The sequence below is a fragment of the Mobula hypostoma genome, chromosome 16, assembly GCF_963921235.1.
Source record: "Mobula hypostoma chromosome 16, sMobHyp1.1, whole genome shotgun sequence".
NCBI classification, from domain to species: domain Eukaryota; kingdom Metazoa; phylum Chordata; class Chondrichthyes; order Myliobatiformes; family Myliobatidae; genus Mobula; species Mobula hypostoma.
This window is the reverse complement of record NC_086112.1, coordinates 41,989,641-42,003,322: the sequence shown is the minus strand read 5'-3', so window position 1 is coordinate 42,003,322 and position 13,682 is coordinate 41,989,641. Positions and strand designations below refer to the sequence as shown.

General features: G+C 43.7%; 1 protein-coding gene across 1 annotated transcript in view; it reads left to right on the top strand.

The window, feature by feature from the left end:
• The first annotated feature begins 4,817 nt into the window (after nucleotides 1–4,817).
• rasef (RAS and EF-hand domain containing) overlaps nucleotides 4,818–13,682 on the top strand; it is a 77,999-nt gene continuing 69,134 nt past the window's right edge. The window contains exon 1 of the mRNA XM_063069187.1: nucleotides 4,818–5,376. Within this exon, the coding sequence (XP_062925257.1) occupies nucleotides 4,928–5,376 (449 nt within the window). The 5' untranslated portion in view covers nucleotides 4,818–4,927. The remainder of the gene's footprint in view (nucleotides 5,377–13,682) is intronic.

Sequence of the window (13,682 nt, the reverse complement as noted above, 5' to 3'; positions counted from 1 at the left end):
CTCCACACCAACGTGGGACAGAACCATCCGTTGGGTAACAGCAGAACAGCCAGACTTATCCAACAGAGGCAAAGACATGACAAGACAGATCCCCCCACAGGGCAACAGCAAAACGGCCTGACTTTCCTCACAGAGGCAAGGACAAGAAGAGACAAACACCAAAGAACAACAGACAGTTTCATCTCTGCTCTGAGGTTGCTCCGAGTCGCAGTTACAGCCAGCAACCTCTGCTGGTTACGGAAACAGCCGGATCCCTACCTAGCTCGGAGTGGCTGATGGCCACTCAGCTGGCCCGGGAAACAGCCAAATCCATACCACAAAGACTACTCCAACAAGTGGCAACAAGGCTCCATGAGGCAGAGTTCCTCCAACCAGGCCTAGAGATCACAAATGGTTTCACTAGCCTTCCATCAGCAGGTTGCTCCAAGGGGGACTGACAAGGCAAACCAGCTGCCCACACTCAACCCCAAGGCCACTTATAGTCCAAGCCCCAAGATGGGAATCAGGTGCCTATGATTAGCTCAACCAAACAAGGGACAGCTGGAAGACCTGGAGTCCTCAGTCCACAGACCGGACTGTGAACTGGAATGTGGATTTCACGGACCGGACCATGACAAAAACTTTGACAAACTTCTCTAGATGTGTGGTGGAGAGTATATTGACCAGTTGCATCATGGCCTGGAAACACCAATGCCCTTGAAAGGAAAACTCTACAAAAAGTAGTGGATACAGCCCAGTCCATCACGAGTAAAGTACTCCCCACCACTGAGCGCATCTATACAGAGTGCTGTTGCAGGAAAGCAATATCCATCATCAAGGACACTCACTAGTATCGCTACTGCTATCAGGAAGAGGTTACAGGAACCTTAGCATTTACACCACCGGGGTCAGGAAAAGTCATTACCCCTCAACCATCAGGATCTTGAACCAGTGGTGATAACTTCACTCAGCCACACAGTATGGACTCACTTTCAAGGATTCTTCATGTCATGTTCTTGATCTATGTTGCTTATTTACTTATTATTATTATTATTTATTTTTGTTCTTTTCTAATTGTACATTTTGTTGTCTTTTGCACATTGGTTATTTGTCCCATACTAGCAACCAAAATTCTGCACCTGTCTATTTCCTTTATTTAGTGCCTTACAGCTGAGACAATACTTCATCTGCAATTCTTTTGGGGTCATCTGCTGTATCTTTTCCTCCCGATGTGGCCTCCTCTAACTGGTGAAGCCGAATGTAAATTGGGGGACTGCTTTGTTGAACACCTCCACCCCACCCCAGAATTTCCAGGTGGCCAACTATTTAAATTCCCATCCCCCTTCCCATTCGGATATGTCAGTCCAAGGCCTCCTCTTTTGCCGTGATAAAGCCACTCTCAGCATGGAGGAGCTTCACCTCATATTCCATCTGGTAGCCTCCAGCCTGATGGCATGAACATTGATTTTCCCTTCTGGTATTTTTTCCCTCCACTTTCCTCTTCTTCTATTATCCACTCCGGCCTCTTCCCTCACCTGTCTATCACCTCCTGCTTCCCTTTCTCCCATGATCCACTCTCCTCTCCTATCAGATTCCTCTTCTCCAGCCCTTTACCTTTTCCACTCATTTGGCTTCACCTATCATCTTCTAGCTAGTCCTCCTCCCCCCCCCACTTCCTTTTTATTCTGGCATTTTCCCTCTTCCTTTCCAGTGCTGAAGAAGAGTCTCAGCCTGAAACCTTGACTATTCGTTTCCATGGATGCTGCCTGACCTGCCGAGTTCCTCCAGCATTTTGTATGTGTTACTTTGGATTTCCAGCATTTGCAGAAACTCTTGTGATTATGTTTGCCTGTTCTGCTGGTGTGATCTTTCATTGATTCTATTGTGTTTCTTGGACTTACTGTGTATGCCCACAAGAAAGACTATCTCAGGGTTGTATATGGTACATGTATGTACTTTGATAATTGATTTACTTTGAGCTAAAGACTTGAAGTTGGGTATAGAAACATAGAAACATAGAAAATAGGTGCAGGAGTAGGCCATTCGGCCCTTTGAGCCTGCACCGCCATTTATTATGATCATGGCTGATCATCCAACACAGAACCCCGCCCCAGCCTTCCCTCCATACCCCCTGACCCCCATAGCCACAAGGGCCATATCTAACTCCCTCTTAAATATAGCCAATGAACTGGCCTCAACAGCTTCTTGTGGCAGAGAATTCCACAGATTCACCACTCTCTGTGTGAAGAAGTTTTTCCTAATCTCGGTCCTAAAAGGCTTCCCCTCTATCCTCAAACTGTGACCCCTCGTTCTGGACTTCCCCAACATCGGGAACAATCTTCCTGCATCTAGCCTGTCCAATCCCTTTAGGATCTTATATGTTTCAATCAGATCCCCCCTCAATCTTCTAAATTCCAACGAGTACAAGCCCAGTTCATCCAGTCTTTCTTCATATGAAAGTCCTGCCATCCCAGGAATCAATCTGGTGAACCTTCTTTGTACTCCCTCTATGGCAAAGATGTCTTTCCTCAGATTAGGGGACCAAAACTGCACACAATACTCCAGGTGTGGTCTCACCAAGGCCTTGTACAACTGCAGTAGTCCCTCCCTGCTCCTGTACTCAAATCCTCTCGCTATAAATGCCAGCATACCATTCGCCATTTTCACCGCCTGCTGTACCTGCATGCCCACTTTCAATGACTGGTGTATAATGACACTCAGGTCTCGTTGCACCTCCCCTTTTCCTAATCGGCCACCGTTCAGATAATAATCTGTTTTCCTATTTTTGCCACCAAAGTGGATAACTTCACATTTATCCACATTAAATTGCATCTGCCATGAATTTTCCCACTCACCCAACCTATCCAAGTCACCCTGCATCCTCTTAGCATCCTCCTCACTGCTAACAGTGCCACCCAGCTTCGTGTCATCCGCAAACTTGGAGATGCTGCATTTAATTCCCTCATCCAAGTCATTAATATATATTGTAAACAACTGGGGTCCCAGCACTGAGCCTTGCGGTACCCCACTAGTCACCGCCTCCCATTCTGAAAAGGTCCCATTTATTCCCAATCTTTGCTTCCTGTCTGCTAACCAATTCTCCACCCACACCAATACCTTACCCCCAATACCGTGTGCTTTAAGTTTGCACACTAATCTCCTGTGTGGGACCTTGTCAAAAGCCTTTTGAAAATCCAAATATACCACATCCACTGGTTCTCCCCTATCCACTCTACTAGTTACATCCTCAAAAAATTCTATGAGATTCGTCAGACATGATTTTCCTTTCACAAATCCATGCTGACTTTGTCCGATCATTTCCCTGCTTTCCAAATGTGCTGTTATCACATCCTTGATAACTGACTCCAGCAGTTTCCCCACCACCGACGTTAGGCTAACCGGTCTATAATTCCCCGGTTTCTCTCTCCCTCCTTTTTTAAAAAGTGGGGTTACATTAGCCACCCTCCAATCCTCAGGAACTAGTCCAGAATCTAACGAGTTTTGAAAAATTATCACTAATGCATCCACTATTTCTTGGGCTACTTCCTTAAGCACTCTAGGATGCAGACCATCTGGCCCTGGGGATTTATCTGCCTTCAATCCCTTCAATTTACCTAACACCACTTCCCTACTAACATGTATTTCGCTCAGTTCCTCCATCCCACTGGACCCTCTGTCCCTTACTATTTCTGGAAGATTATTTATGTCCTCCTTAGTGAAGGGACTACTTCAAATCTACAGATGACAGCGTTGGGCTATCACACCACTCTTCTGTTATTAATTCAACAGTTTTCCCTTCCATTTGCCTACTATCCTCTATTTTGCACCATTTCTTGAGTCCATCACCCCTACTAGGGCATAGGCTACTGACAACAGCTTGTCCTTAGTCCTGGGCCAGTCTTTCATATTATCCCCTGGTGTGAACCCATCTTCCAAGATCCTCCCTCTCCCAAGGTTGAGGTCCTTGGAGCTTCTGTTGGCATTTCTGGGTTTTTATGGGATATGGGGATGCCAGTCCCATGCCGAGCTCACCGCCTTTCTAAATAATCTTATGTCAATGTCATTTCGAAAAGGTAAACACGATTACATTTTCAAAAAGAACAATCCAAAGGAAATTAGGATGTGACCCAAATCTTTCTATCAGAAATGGATACATACATGAGGTATCTGTCAAGATTTTTTTAATATTTAAAAAAAATCATCTTGTAGCCCACAGCGCTAAGGTAGCTTCATTATCTTAGAAAAGGAATGGGTTGGAATGTCTCTGCTAGAGACCGACAGTGTGATCATTAAGATTATGCGAAAATACATTTTAAACTGAAGTTGTAGGAGAAGGAAAACGGAAAGTCCGTGAGGAAGTCCTTAGGGAAGCAGGCGTGAAAGAATGAAAGTCACTTTCAATCAGAATCAGAAGGAGCACAATGGGAATTTCGGCTTCCTTTTGAATCCACGAGAAGGACAGCCCAAATAATGAAACAAATCGATCAGTTCTGACGTTTGCGTTCCACCGGTGGACACCAACGGAATGTCTGCCAACAGTAATTTCTTTCATTCAATTTCTGGACGGAGTTTACTAAAGTTCCGTTCGCCGACTGGGACAACTTTTGAGGCCAACGTAGACCAAACACTTAGTCACGGGAAGGAGGGTGGGAGTAAACTTTTTTTCTGTCTATCTCACAGATGATTTTCTGGCCACCTCTCCGGTGACTAGGTGTAAAGGACACGGAGTTCTTTAAACAATGCCGCTAGGTGGGACAGGGTGGCTGACGTCAAGAGGAGCTCTGTTCTTCCTTACACCTGGCAGATTGAACGAGTCCTGAGGCACCGACTGCGGCTCCGAATGGCCGAGTCATTTCACCTCGCGGAGGGGGTCGGGGGGCAGCTGGGTGGGCGCCGGACACTGCCGTTCGGACCACTGCACTGTGACTGAAGCACAAACTGTACACGAATGAAAGATACAGCACTACAAGTTCGAGAGTCATTGTCTTTATCTGGTCGTGCAAAGGAAGGAGGGAGATTGAGCGGAGCTTGCCTGGTTGAATATTTTCTCTTTTTTTTTGCATGTTGTGTGTGCATACTTTCGTGGCTCCATTTCCGCATGGAAGAGGAGCAGAGACTTCGCGCTCTCTTCCACGCTTGCGATGTGAACAATTCCGGACGCATCGAGTATGATGAATTTTTTACGGTCTGCTTGGAGCTACAAGTACGCGAGTCTGAGGTCGACGCTATTTTCGACAAGCTCGACTCCAACAGAGACGGCTGCATCAACTTCCGCGAGTTCGCCGAAGGCTTTCAAGAAGTTTCTGAGATGATTAACTTCGAGGCTTTGAGTGTTGTTGAGCCTGACTGGGACGAATTTCAGCAGAGACTGGGCGAAGAAGCAAAGTTCATCCCAAGGTGAAACCCTGACATATTGCTAAAGTAACAGTCCCCCAGTATTGTCCCCGTGCGTCGTCACGGGTTATTTTAGGATATTACGGATTTGGGACTTTGTTTTCTTATTGCGATCTCGACTGGTTTACTGGCCCTAGTACAGGTTTTGGGCGTGTAAGGAGTCGGGACCAAGCCCCGGTCCTGGCTGAACGCAGTGGGTCAGAGCAGTTCACCCCGTGTTGGGTCGCGATGCGCTCCAAACAAACCCGGCCCGACATCGCCTTGTTTGCATTTCTGTGAACGCCGGGAGGTAACAGGGGAACGGGCATCCGGAGAGTGCTTTTGCAAACTGATTATTGCAATTACTGGCCTGAGCCCTGGGGGTTAGAATTTTATTAAGTTTCAGCTGCCAGTTGATTGAGTACGCAAGAAGCAAGGTTCGCCGGCGTTTAGCCAGACGCAAGGTGTCGCTTTTCTTTAAAGTAAGCTGGATTGGGGTTTCACCTTACTCTGTTGTATCTAAAGGGATTTGTTTTATAGCCCAAACGTAGCAGACCTTCAGTTAATGGTCAAAATGGGAGTTTTCGGTACAGCTACGTGAGAGGTGCCACCCCACTTTAAAAGGGGAAAACCTCATTTGAAACAGGAAGGCAGTGACTGCGGGGATTGGGAAGGCAAATGGTCCACGGCAGGCTTCCAACTTCTCTCATTGTATCAACACGTCCGGGCTCGGGGGGAGGAGGCGATAGGAATGAGTTTTGGAAAGGGCATGTTTCCATATTTACGAATATCTAGGATTAAGAGTAGGGACGAAGACATTAGGAGCTTTTAAGGAAATTAGAGAAGAACATGGCAGAATTAATATAATGTAGATGATTGTGGTTTGTAAAACTGTATTTGAATGGAGAAATTGAACGCCCACATTTCACAAAGCCAATTTGGTGTCCATTAAAACACCCCATTGACGGGTCGCAGCAAACAATTAAGAAAGCAAAAGTTCCACTGACTTTAGACTGAGAAGATTCTAGTACTGGGGTGAATATGCCATACCACCATTATGAAGTGTCTTGATGAAGGCTCCACCCGGAATACTATGTAAGTTTTTGTCTCCTTTCCAAAGGAAGGCTGTAGCTGGTGTAAATTCCTGTGACTAACTATCGGCTGCAGGGAATTTAGCAGTGAGGAAAGATCAATAGGTTTCACTAGGTATGTTTAATGTCAGAGAAATGTGTACAATATACATCCTGAAATTCTTTTTCTTTGCAAACATCCACAAAAGCAGAGGAGTGCCCCAAAGAATGACAGTAAAATGTTAGAACCCCAAAGCTCCCCCAACTCAACCCTCCTACGCGTAAGCAGCAAAGTAACGACTCCCTCATCACCCCCACCAGCAAAAAAGCATCAGCACCCTCCACAGAGCACTCAAGTGTGCAGCAAGCATCAGTAAAGACACAGACTTGCAGTACCCCGAAGATTACTCATTCACCCAGTAATTTGACATACCACAGGCTGTCTCTCTCCGTAATGGAAAAAGAGGTGTCCCCATTTCACAGTAGTTGGGCAGATTAGGTTTGTACGCTGTAGTGTTTGGTAAATGAGAGCATCTCATTAAAACTTGCATTCTTATTGGTCATAACGAGCTGTATGAAGGGAGAAAGTCTCTGAATTTGAGTCACAGTTTCAGAATAAGAAATAGGCTGCTTAGGTCTGTGATGAACAACTTCGCAGTGAGTTTTTTTGGAAATCTTTGGAAGTTTCTGCTCTGCAAGGCTATGGAATCTCAGTCAACCATGAACTTATCAATTTCAGAACATTAGTGGGGTAGGTACTGGAAAATGGATTTGAGATCTCAATGTGTGTCAGAGCAGATTCTAAGCAAAATGGCGTACTCTTGTTTATGTTGTTGTGGTTAGCGACTCTGTTTTAAAAGGTGAGGGGAAACGTCTACTTTGTATAATAGTTACATGTACTGATCTTTGGAAGGCTGGGAGGGCAAGACATTGGGATTGCTGACTACGGAGTTCTAAACACAATTGAAGACTAATCTGATATAAATAAAAATCAAGTACCCTCACTAAATGGAGGTTATACAGTAGCTACCCAGTCTGCAAAGACTAGTTAATCTTCCATGGAGAGTTTAGCTGCAAAAAACAACAATCTTCTCACTATCAAGGAGAAGATAATTCTAGCTAACAAAGTAGTTCATTTATTTTCCATGATACATGTTTAAATTCAATTGATATTCATAAAATGCATTAAAAATTCACCAAAGGTTTCTATCGTATAAAAGATTTCCAAATTACAAACCATTTCTAAACCACAAAGTATTTCCAAAACACAGGTACAATTCCTATAAACTAAAAAGGAATAGCAATGAACTGCAGATGAATCAGTTGTATATCACAGAAATCAAAGGCAGAGGAATGGATTCTAATTCACCCCATGTTACTGTCATTGTTCTCGATATTCCAGGGCCATTCCTAATAAGCATGGACTGCTCTCTAAATTTATTCTGTCTTTCTGTCACTTCACACATGTGATATTTTTTCAGATACCTTTTAACACAAACAGTCTAAAAATGTCTTGCAGACACAGTTTGCAGGTACTCATAATTAATGCTGCAAAGCTAACTAATTGAATACACAAACCTTTCCAACTTGTTAACAGATCAGTTATTGATACGCTAAGTGATAATGGAAACCTACTCTACAAGCTTGCAAGCATCCTTAAACTAAACAACGTAGCCAGCGGTGTCTTTTTTGAAATAAGCAAAATTAAAATAACTCATTATCTTGTATGCACTTCTTCAGCAATAAGAGGTGCATGCACCAGACAATGGCCAGCAATTGGCATTCTGTAGACAGTGTGGCTGTTATATGCATAGTGTTTGTTTGCAAAGTTTTCCTTTTAAACTTCAAACTGATTACTGCTTGCCAGTTACATTAAGCAGTGAAGACTTGCTCCCGTTCATAACCAGAAGGTAAAAGAATATTAGTTGGAAGTGTAACTTGTGCAAAAGCAATGCTTTGTTCTTTAGAAGTCCCAGCTACCGTGTTCAGAAAGCTCTGCGTGGCTTAAGAAAATACAAGGCCCCTTGGCCCAGGCAGTGAATATCTACTACATAGGGAAACTAACTTGCTGAGCAACTATGTAGCATGCAGTATTCTCGGTATAACCAACCCATCTTTCCTTACCCTGTTCCTGTGAATGGGTACTTTGAACAACACACATGCAACTTTGAGTAGGACACTCAGGACCTAGCCCTGTAGGTACCCCACTAATCACAATCTAAGGGTGTCTTGTATTCCTTTTATTTTCTATCTGTTAATCAATTCCTAATCTACATTACTATTTTATCCCGAATCTCATGTACTCAAACCTGGTTAATCACCCTGTTGTGTCTGATACTAACAAGGGTCCCAGGTCAGTTCCTTGCCGTAGACCACGGACCACAGAATTCCAATCTGAAAAGCATCTTTCTATCAGTACCCTCTACGTCCTATCACCAAGCCAACTTTGGATCAAATTAGCCAGCTGCTTTCAATCACACGTGCATTAAGCTTCAGGATCTGCTTACCATGCTGGACCTTGTGTGCACAGATAATATCTACCATCCTGCCTTTATCACTCTGTGGTTTTCTGCCTGTACAGGCTTTGCTCTTGTGCTGCTTTTCGTGAATTCAGAGAGGAAAATGTGCTTTCTCAATTCAAATGCTGCATACAGCAATAATCTTGGTGAGGAATTTATTATTGCCAACAGGAATCGGGGTCATATGACTGACCTGGAGTATGTGGCTTCAGGTGGCAAATTGCCACTTGTAGTATGTAGGTCGATATTTGGCTGCAGAATTTAATGTTGATGGTAATGCCTGCATTTATTTTGTGAGTACTTGAACATTAAAGCAACGATGTAGTACTAAGGCTTTATAATACATTGGTCAGACCTCATTTGGAGTATTGTGAGAAGTTTTGGGCCCCTTATCTAAGAAAAGATGTGTTGGCCGTGGAGAAGGTCCAGAGGAAGTTCATGAGAACGATTTTGGGAATGAAAGGGTTAACATGTGAGCAGTGTTTGATGGCTCCAGATATGTACTCACTGGAATTTAGAAAATGGGTGTGGGGGGAAATCTCATTGAAATCTGTTGACTATTGAAATGGTCTTAAAGAGGCCTAGGTAGAGTGGATGTGGACAGATTGTTTCCTATAGTCGGGTAGTCTAGTACCTGAGGGCACAGCCTCGGGATAGAGAGATGTCCCTTTAGAATAGAAATGAAGAGTAATGTGATGAATCTGTGGAATTCATTTGCCCAGACAGCTGTGGAGGCCAAATCATTGGGTGTATTTAAAACGGAGGGTGATAGCTTATGGGGAGAAGCCAGGAGAATGGGGTTGACAGGGATAATAAGTCAGCCATGATGGAATGATGGAGCAGACTCTACGGGCTGGATGACCTAATTCTGCTCCTGTGTTGTGCAGCTTTCTTTGCATCCATATGGGTGAATTTTATCTGTAGTGCTGTGGGTGCAGAATAGGATAAGACGTAGGGAATTACTGGCATATTATGTGTAAGCTGCAGTTGCCTCACTGCCATATTTGTGGACGAAACTCCTGTGAGGAATTCATAATTGGAAAGGTGGAGTCACTCTGAGTGACCACAGAGTTGGCATTTGGGGGCCAGAGAGGTGACAGGTGCTAGGGTTTGCTTGTAGATGTAGTAGAATGTCAAGGTATGCTGCAAGGACAATAACCAGGTTTTCAGTGGCTTATGGAATTTCTTTAAAGATTATTTTGATATATAAAGTCTCAGGGAGTTATTGATCAATAGGAATTCGCCATGGCAGCCAGATCAGTAACCCTAGGTGTTGAATTCTTGCTAGACATTTGAGTGACATTGTAAATGTTAACTTACTTGCAGGACACATTTATTGTTGAGGTAAAATCTGCACTACTTGCATTTCTGTGATGGGAAGAATAATGATTTTTTTTTTAACCTCATGCTGTGTGCCACCTCGTGAAGCATAGCAGTTAGCGTGACGGTTTTACGCCTTGCGTTCCTGAGTTCAAAGCTCAATTCCGGAGCTGTCCGTAAAGAATGTGTACATTCTCCCTGTGACCATGTGGATTTCCTCCAGCTGCTTTTGGGATTGAGAAGTTTTTAAAAACCTACAGAGAGCAACTAAAAAAATCATTAGAAGGGAAAAGATGATATATGAAAGCAAGCTAGCAAATAATATCAAAGTCGACAGTAGAAGTTTTTTCCAAGTATGTTAAAAATAAAAGAAATGAGAGTGGATATAGGACCGCTAGAAAATGAGGCAGGAGAAATAATAACAGGGGACAAGGAGATGGCTGATAAACTAAATGAGTATTTTGCATCAGTTTTCACTGTGGAAGACACTAGCTGTATGCCTGCTGTTGTAGCATGTGACGGAAGAGAAGTGGGTGCAGTTACTGTTACAAGAAAGAAGGTGCTGAAAGACCTAAAGATACATACGTCATCCAGTCCAGAGGAACTGCGCCTTAGGGTTCTGAAAGAGGTAGTGTTAGAGATTTTGGTGGCATTAGAAATGATCTTTCAAAAGTCATTGGACTCTGGCATGGTGCCAGAGGACAGAAAAATTTCAAATGTTACTCCACCCTTTAAGAAAGGAGGAAGGCAGCAGAAAGGAAATTTTAGACCAGTTAACCTGACCTCAGTGGTTGTGAAAATGTTAGAGTCAATCGTTAAGGATGAGGTGATGGAGTACTTGGTGACACAGGATAAGATGGTACAAAGTCAGTATGGTTTCCTTTAGGAAAAATCCTGCCTGATGAACCTGTTGGAATCCTTTGAGGAGATTACAAGTAGGATAGATAAAGGGGATGCAGTGGATGTTGTATATTTGGACTTTCAGAAGGTCTCTGACAAGGTGCCGCACACAAGGCTGCTTACCAAGTTAAGAGCCCATGGTATTACTGGAAAGTTACTAACATGGTTAGAGCATTGGCAGATTGGTAGGAGGCAGGGAGTGGGAATAAAAGGATCCTTTTCTGGTTGGCTGCCAGTGACTAGTGGTGTTCCGCAGGGATCGGTGTTGGGATCTGTGAATGATGGAATAGATGGCTTTGTTGCCAAGTTTGCAGATGATATGAAGATTGGTGGAGGGGCAGGTAGTGTTGAGGAAACAGGTAGGATGCAGAAGGACTTAGACAGATTAGGAAAATGGCAAATGAAATACAATGTTGGAGAATGCATGGTCATGCACTTTGGAAGTAGAAATAAGTGTGCGGACTATTTTCTAAATGGGTAGAAAATCCAGGAACCTGAGATGCAGAGGGACTTGGGATTCCTTGTGCAGAACACCCTGAAGGTTAACTTGCAGGTTGAGTCGGTGGTGAGGAAGGCAAATGCAATGTTAGCATTCATTTCAAGAGGTCTGGAATATAAAAACAAGGATGTGATGTTGAGGCTTTATAAGACACTGGTGAAGCCTCACCTTGAGTATTGTGAACAGTTTTGGGCCCCTTATCTTAGAAAAGATGTGCTGGCATTGGGGAGGGTCCAGAGGAGGTTCACATGGATGATTCCAGAATGAAAGGGTTATCATACAACGAACGTTTGATGGCTGTGGGTCTGTACTAGCTGGAATTCAAAAGGATGAGGGGGAATCTCATTGAAACCTTTTGAATGTTGAAAGGCCTAGACAGAGTAAATGTGGAAAGATGTTTCCCATGGTGGGAGAGTCTAGGACAAGAGGGCATAGCTTCAGGATAGAGAGGCTCCCTTTCAAAAAAGAGATGCAGAGAAATTTCTTTCGCCAAAGGGTGGTGAATTTGTGGAATTTGTTTTCACATGCAGCTGTGGAGGCCAGGTCATTGGGTGTATTTAAGGCAGAGATTGATAGGTTCTTAATTGGACAAATGTTATGGGGAGGACTGGGAACTGGGGTTGAGGAAGAGATAGAAAAAAGGATCAGCCATGATTGAATGGCGGAGCAGACTCGATGGGTCAATTCTGCTCCTATGTCTTATGGTCTAACATTATTCGCCCCATCACTGAACTGTTCCCATAACCTATGGAATCACTTTCAAGGACCTTTCATCTCATGTTCTTGATAGTTATTGCTTATCTTTTTTCTCTCTTGTATTTGCACAGTTTGTTGTCTTTTGCACACTGGTTGTTTGTCCTGTTGGGTGTAGTCTTTCATTGTTTTTATTATGGTTATTGGATTTGTTGAGTTCGCCCACAAGAAACTGAATCTCGGGGTTGTATATGGTGATGCACATGTACTTCAATAATAAATTAACTTTGAGCTTCAAACTTTGATTAGGCTAATGTTAAAAAGGTGGGTTGCTGGGAAGGGCAGCTCCTTGGGCCAGAAGTGCCTGTTCCATGCTGTATCTCTAAATAAAATTATATAAAATTAAAAACTATTGCACATAAGCTCTTTGTTTGAAAATAAGCCCAGGAAGCCATTTACACTTAAGTTGGTGTGGTTTTGATGAGATTCACTTTGGTCGTAGTCACCTGTGCTGACAGTTCCATTGATTGCCAGTGACGTCATTAGGGCCATATTCCTTGGGAATGTGCAGGGTGGAAAGTTGGTCATGAAACTCTTGATAAGTACATTGATCTTCCAAATGTGGAATGTATATTTACTTTACTGCGTAAGTGTTTGGCTAGCCTGTGGGTTATTGCCATCTGCTGCATTGTAGTGTGTAATTGCCAGCAAGCACCTTTCAGTGTCTTTTGCTGTCCAGAGTAAAGTGAATCTGGTTCAGTCTGGTAAAATATGTGAAGCGAGTAGCAGTGAGGTCCTCTTTCTCAGGACCTTCAGGATCTACGGATGGCATTTTAGAAAGTAGGGTCTAAAATGGTTAGCGTGATGCAATTAAAGCTCCAGGCGTCAGTGTTAGGGGTTCAGTTCCAGTGTTCTCTGTAAGGAGTTTGTATGTCCTCCCTGTGAAATGTGTGGGTTTTCTCTGGGTGCTCTGGTTTCCTCCCACAGTCCAAAGAAGTACTGGTTAGTAGGTTAACTGGTCATTGTAAATTGTCCCATGATTAGGCTAGGGTGAGATAGGGTTTTCACTGGGCTCTGTGGCTCCATGGGCCAGAAGGCTCTGTTCCGTGCTGTATCGCTAAATAAAATCTTAAAAAAACTTTGGAAAGAGAGTGATGATCAGTAAACACAAAATACAAATACAAGATGCTGGGATCAAAGCAACACTCACAACACGCTGGAGGAACTCAGCAGGTCAGGCAGCATGCTGAGCATGCTCATCGTTTCCACGGATGCGACCTGCTGAGTTCCTCCAGCGTGTTGTGAGTGATGATCAGTGTTTGACGACGT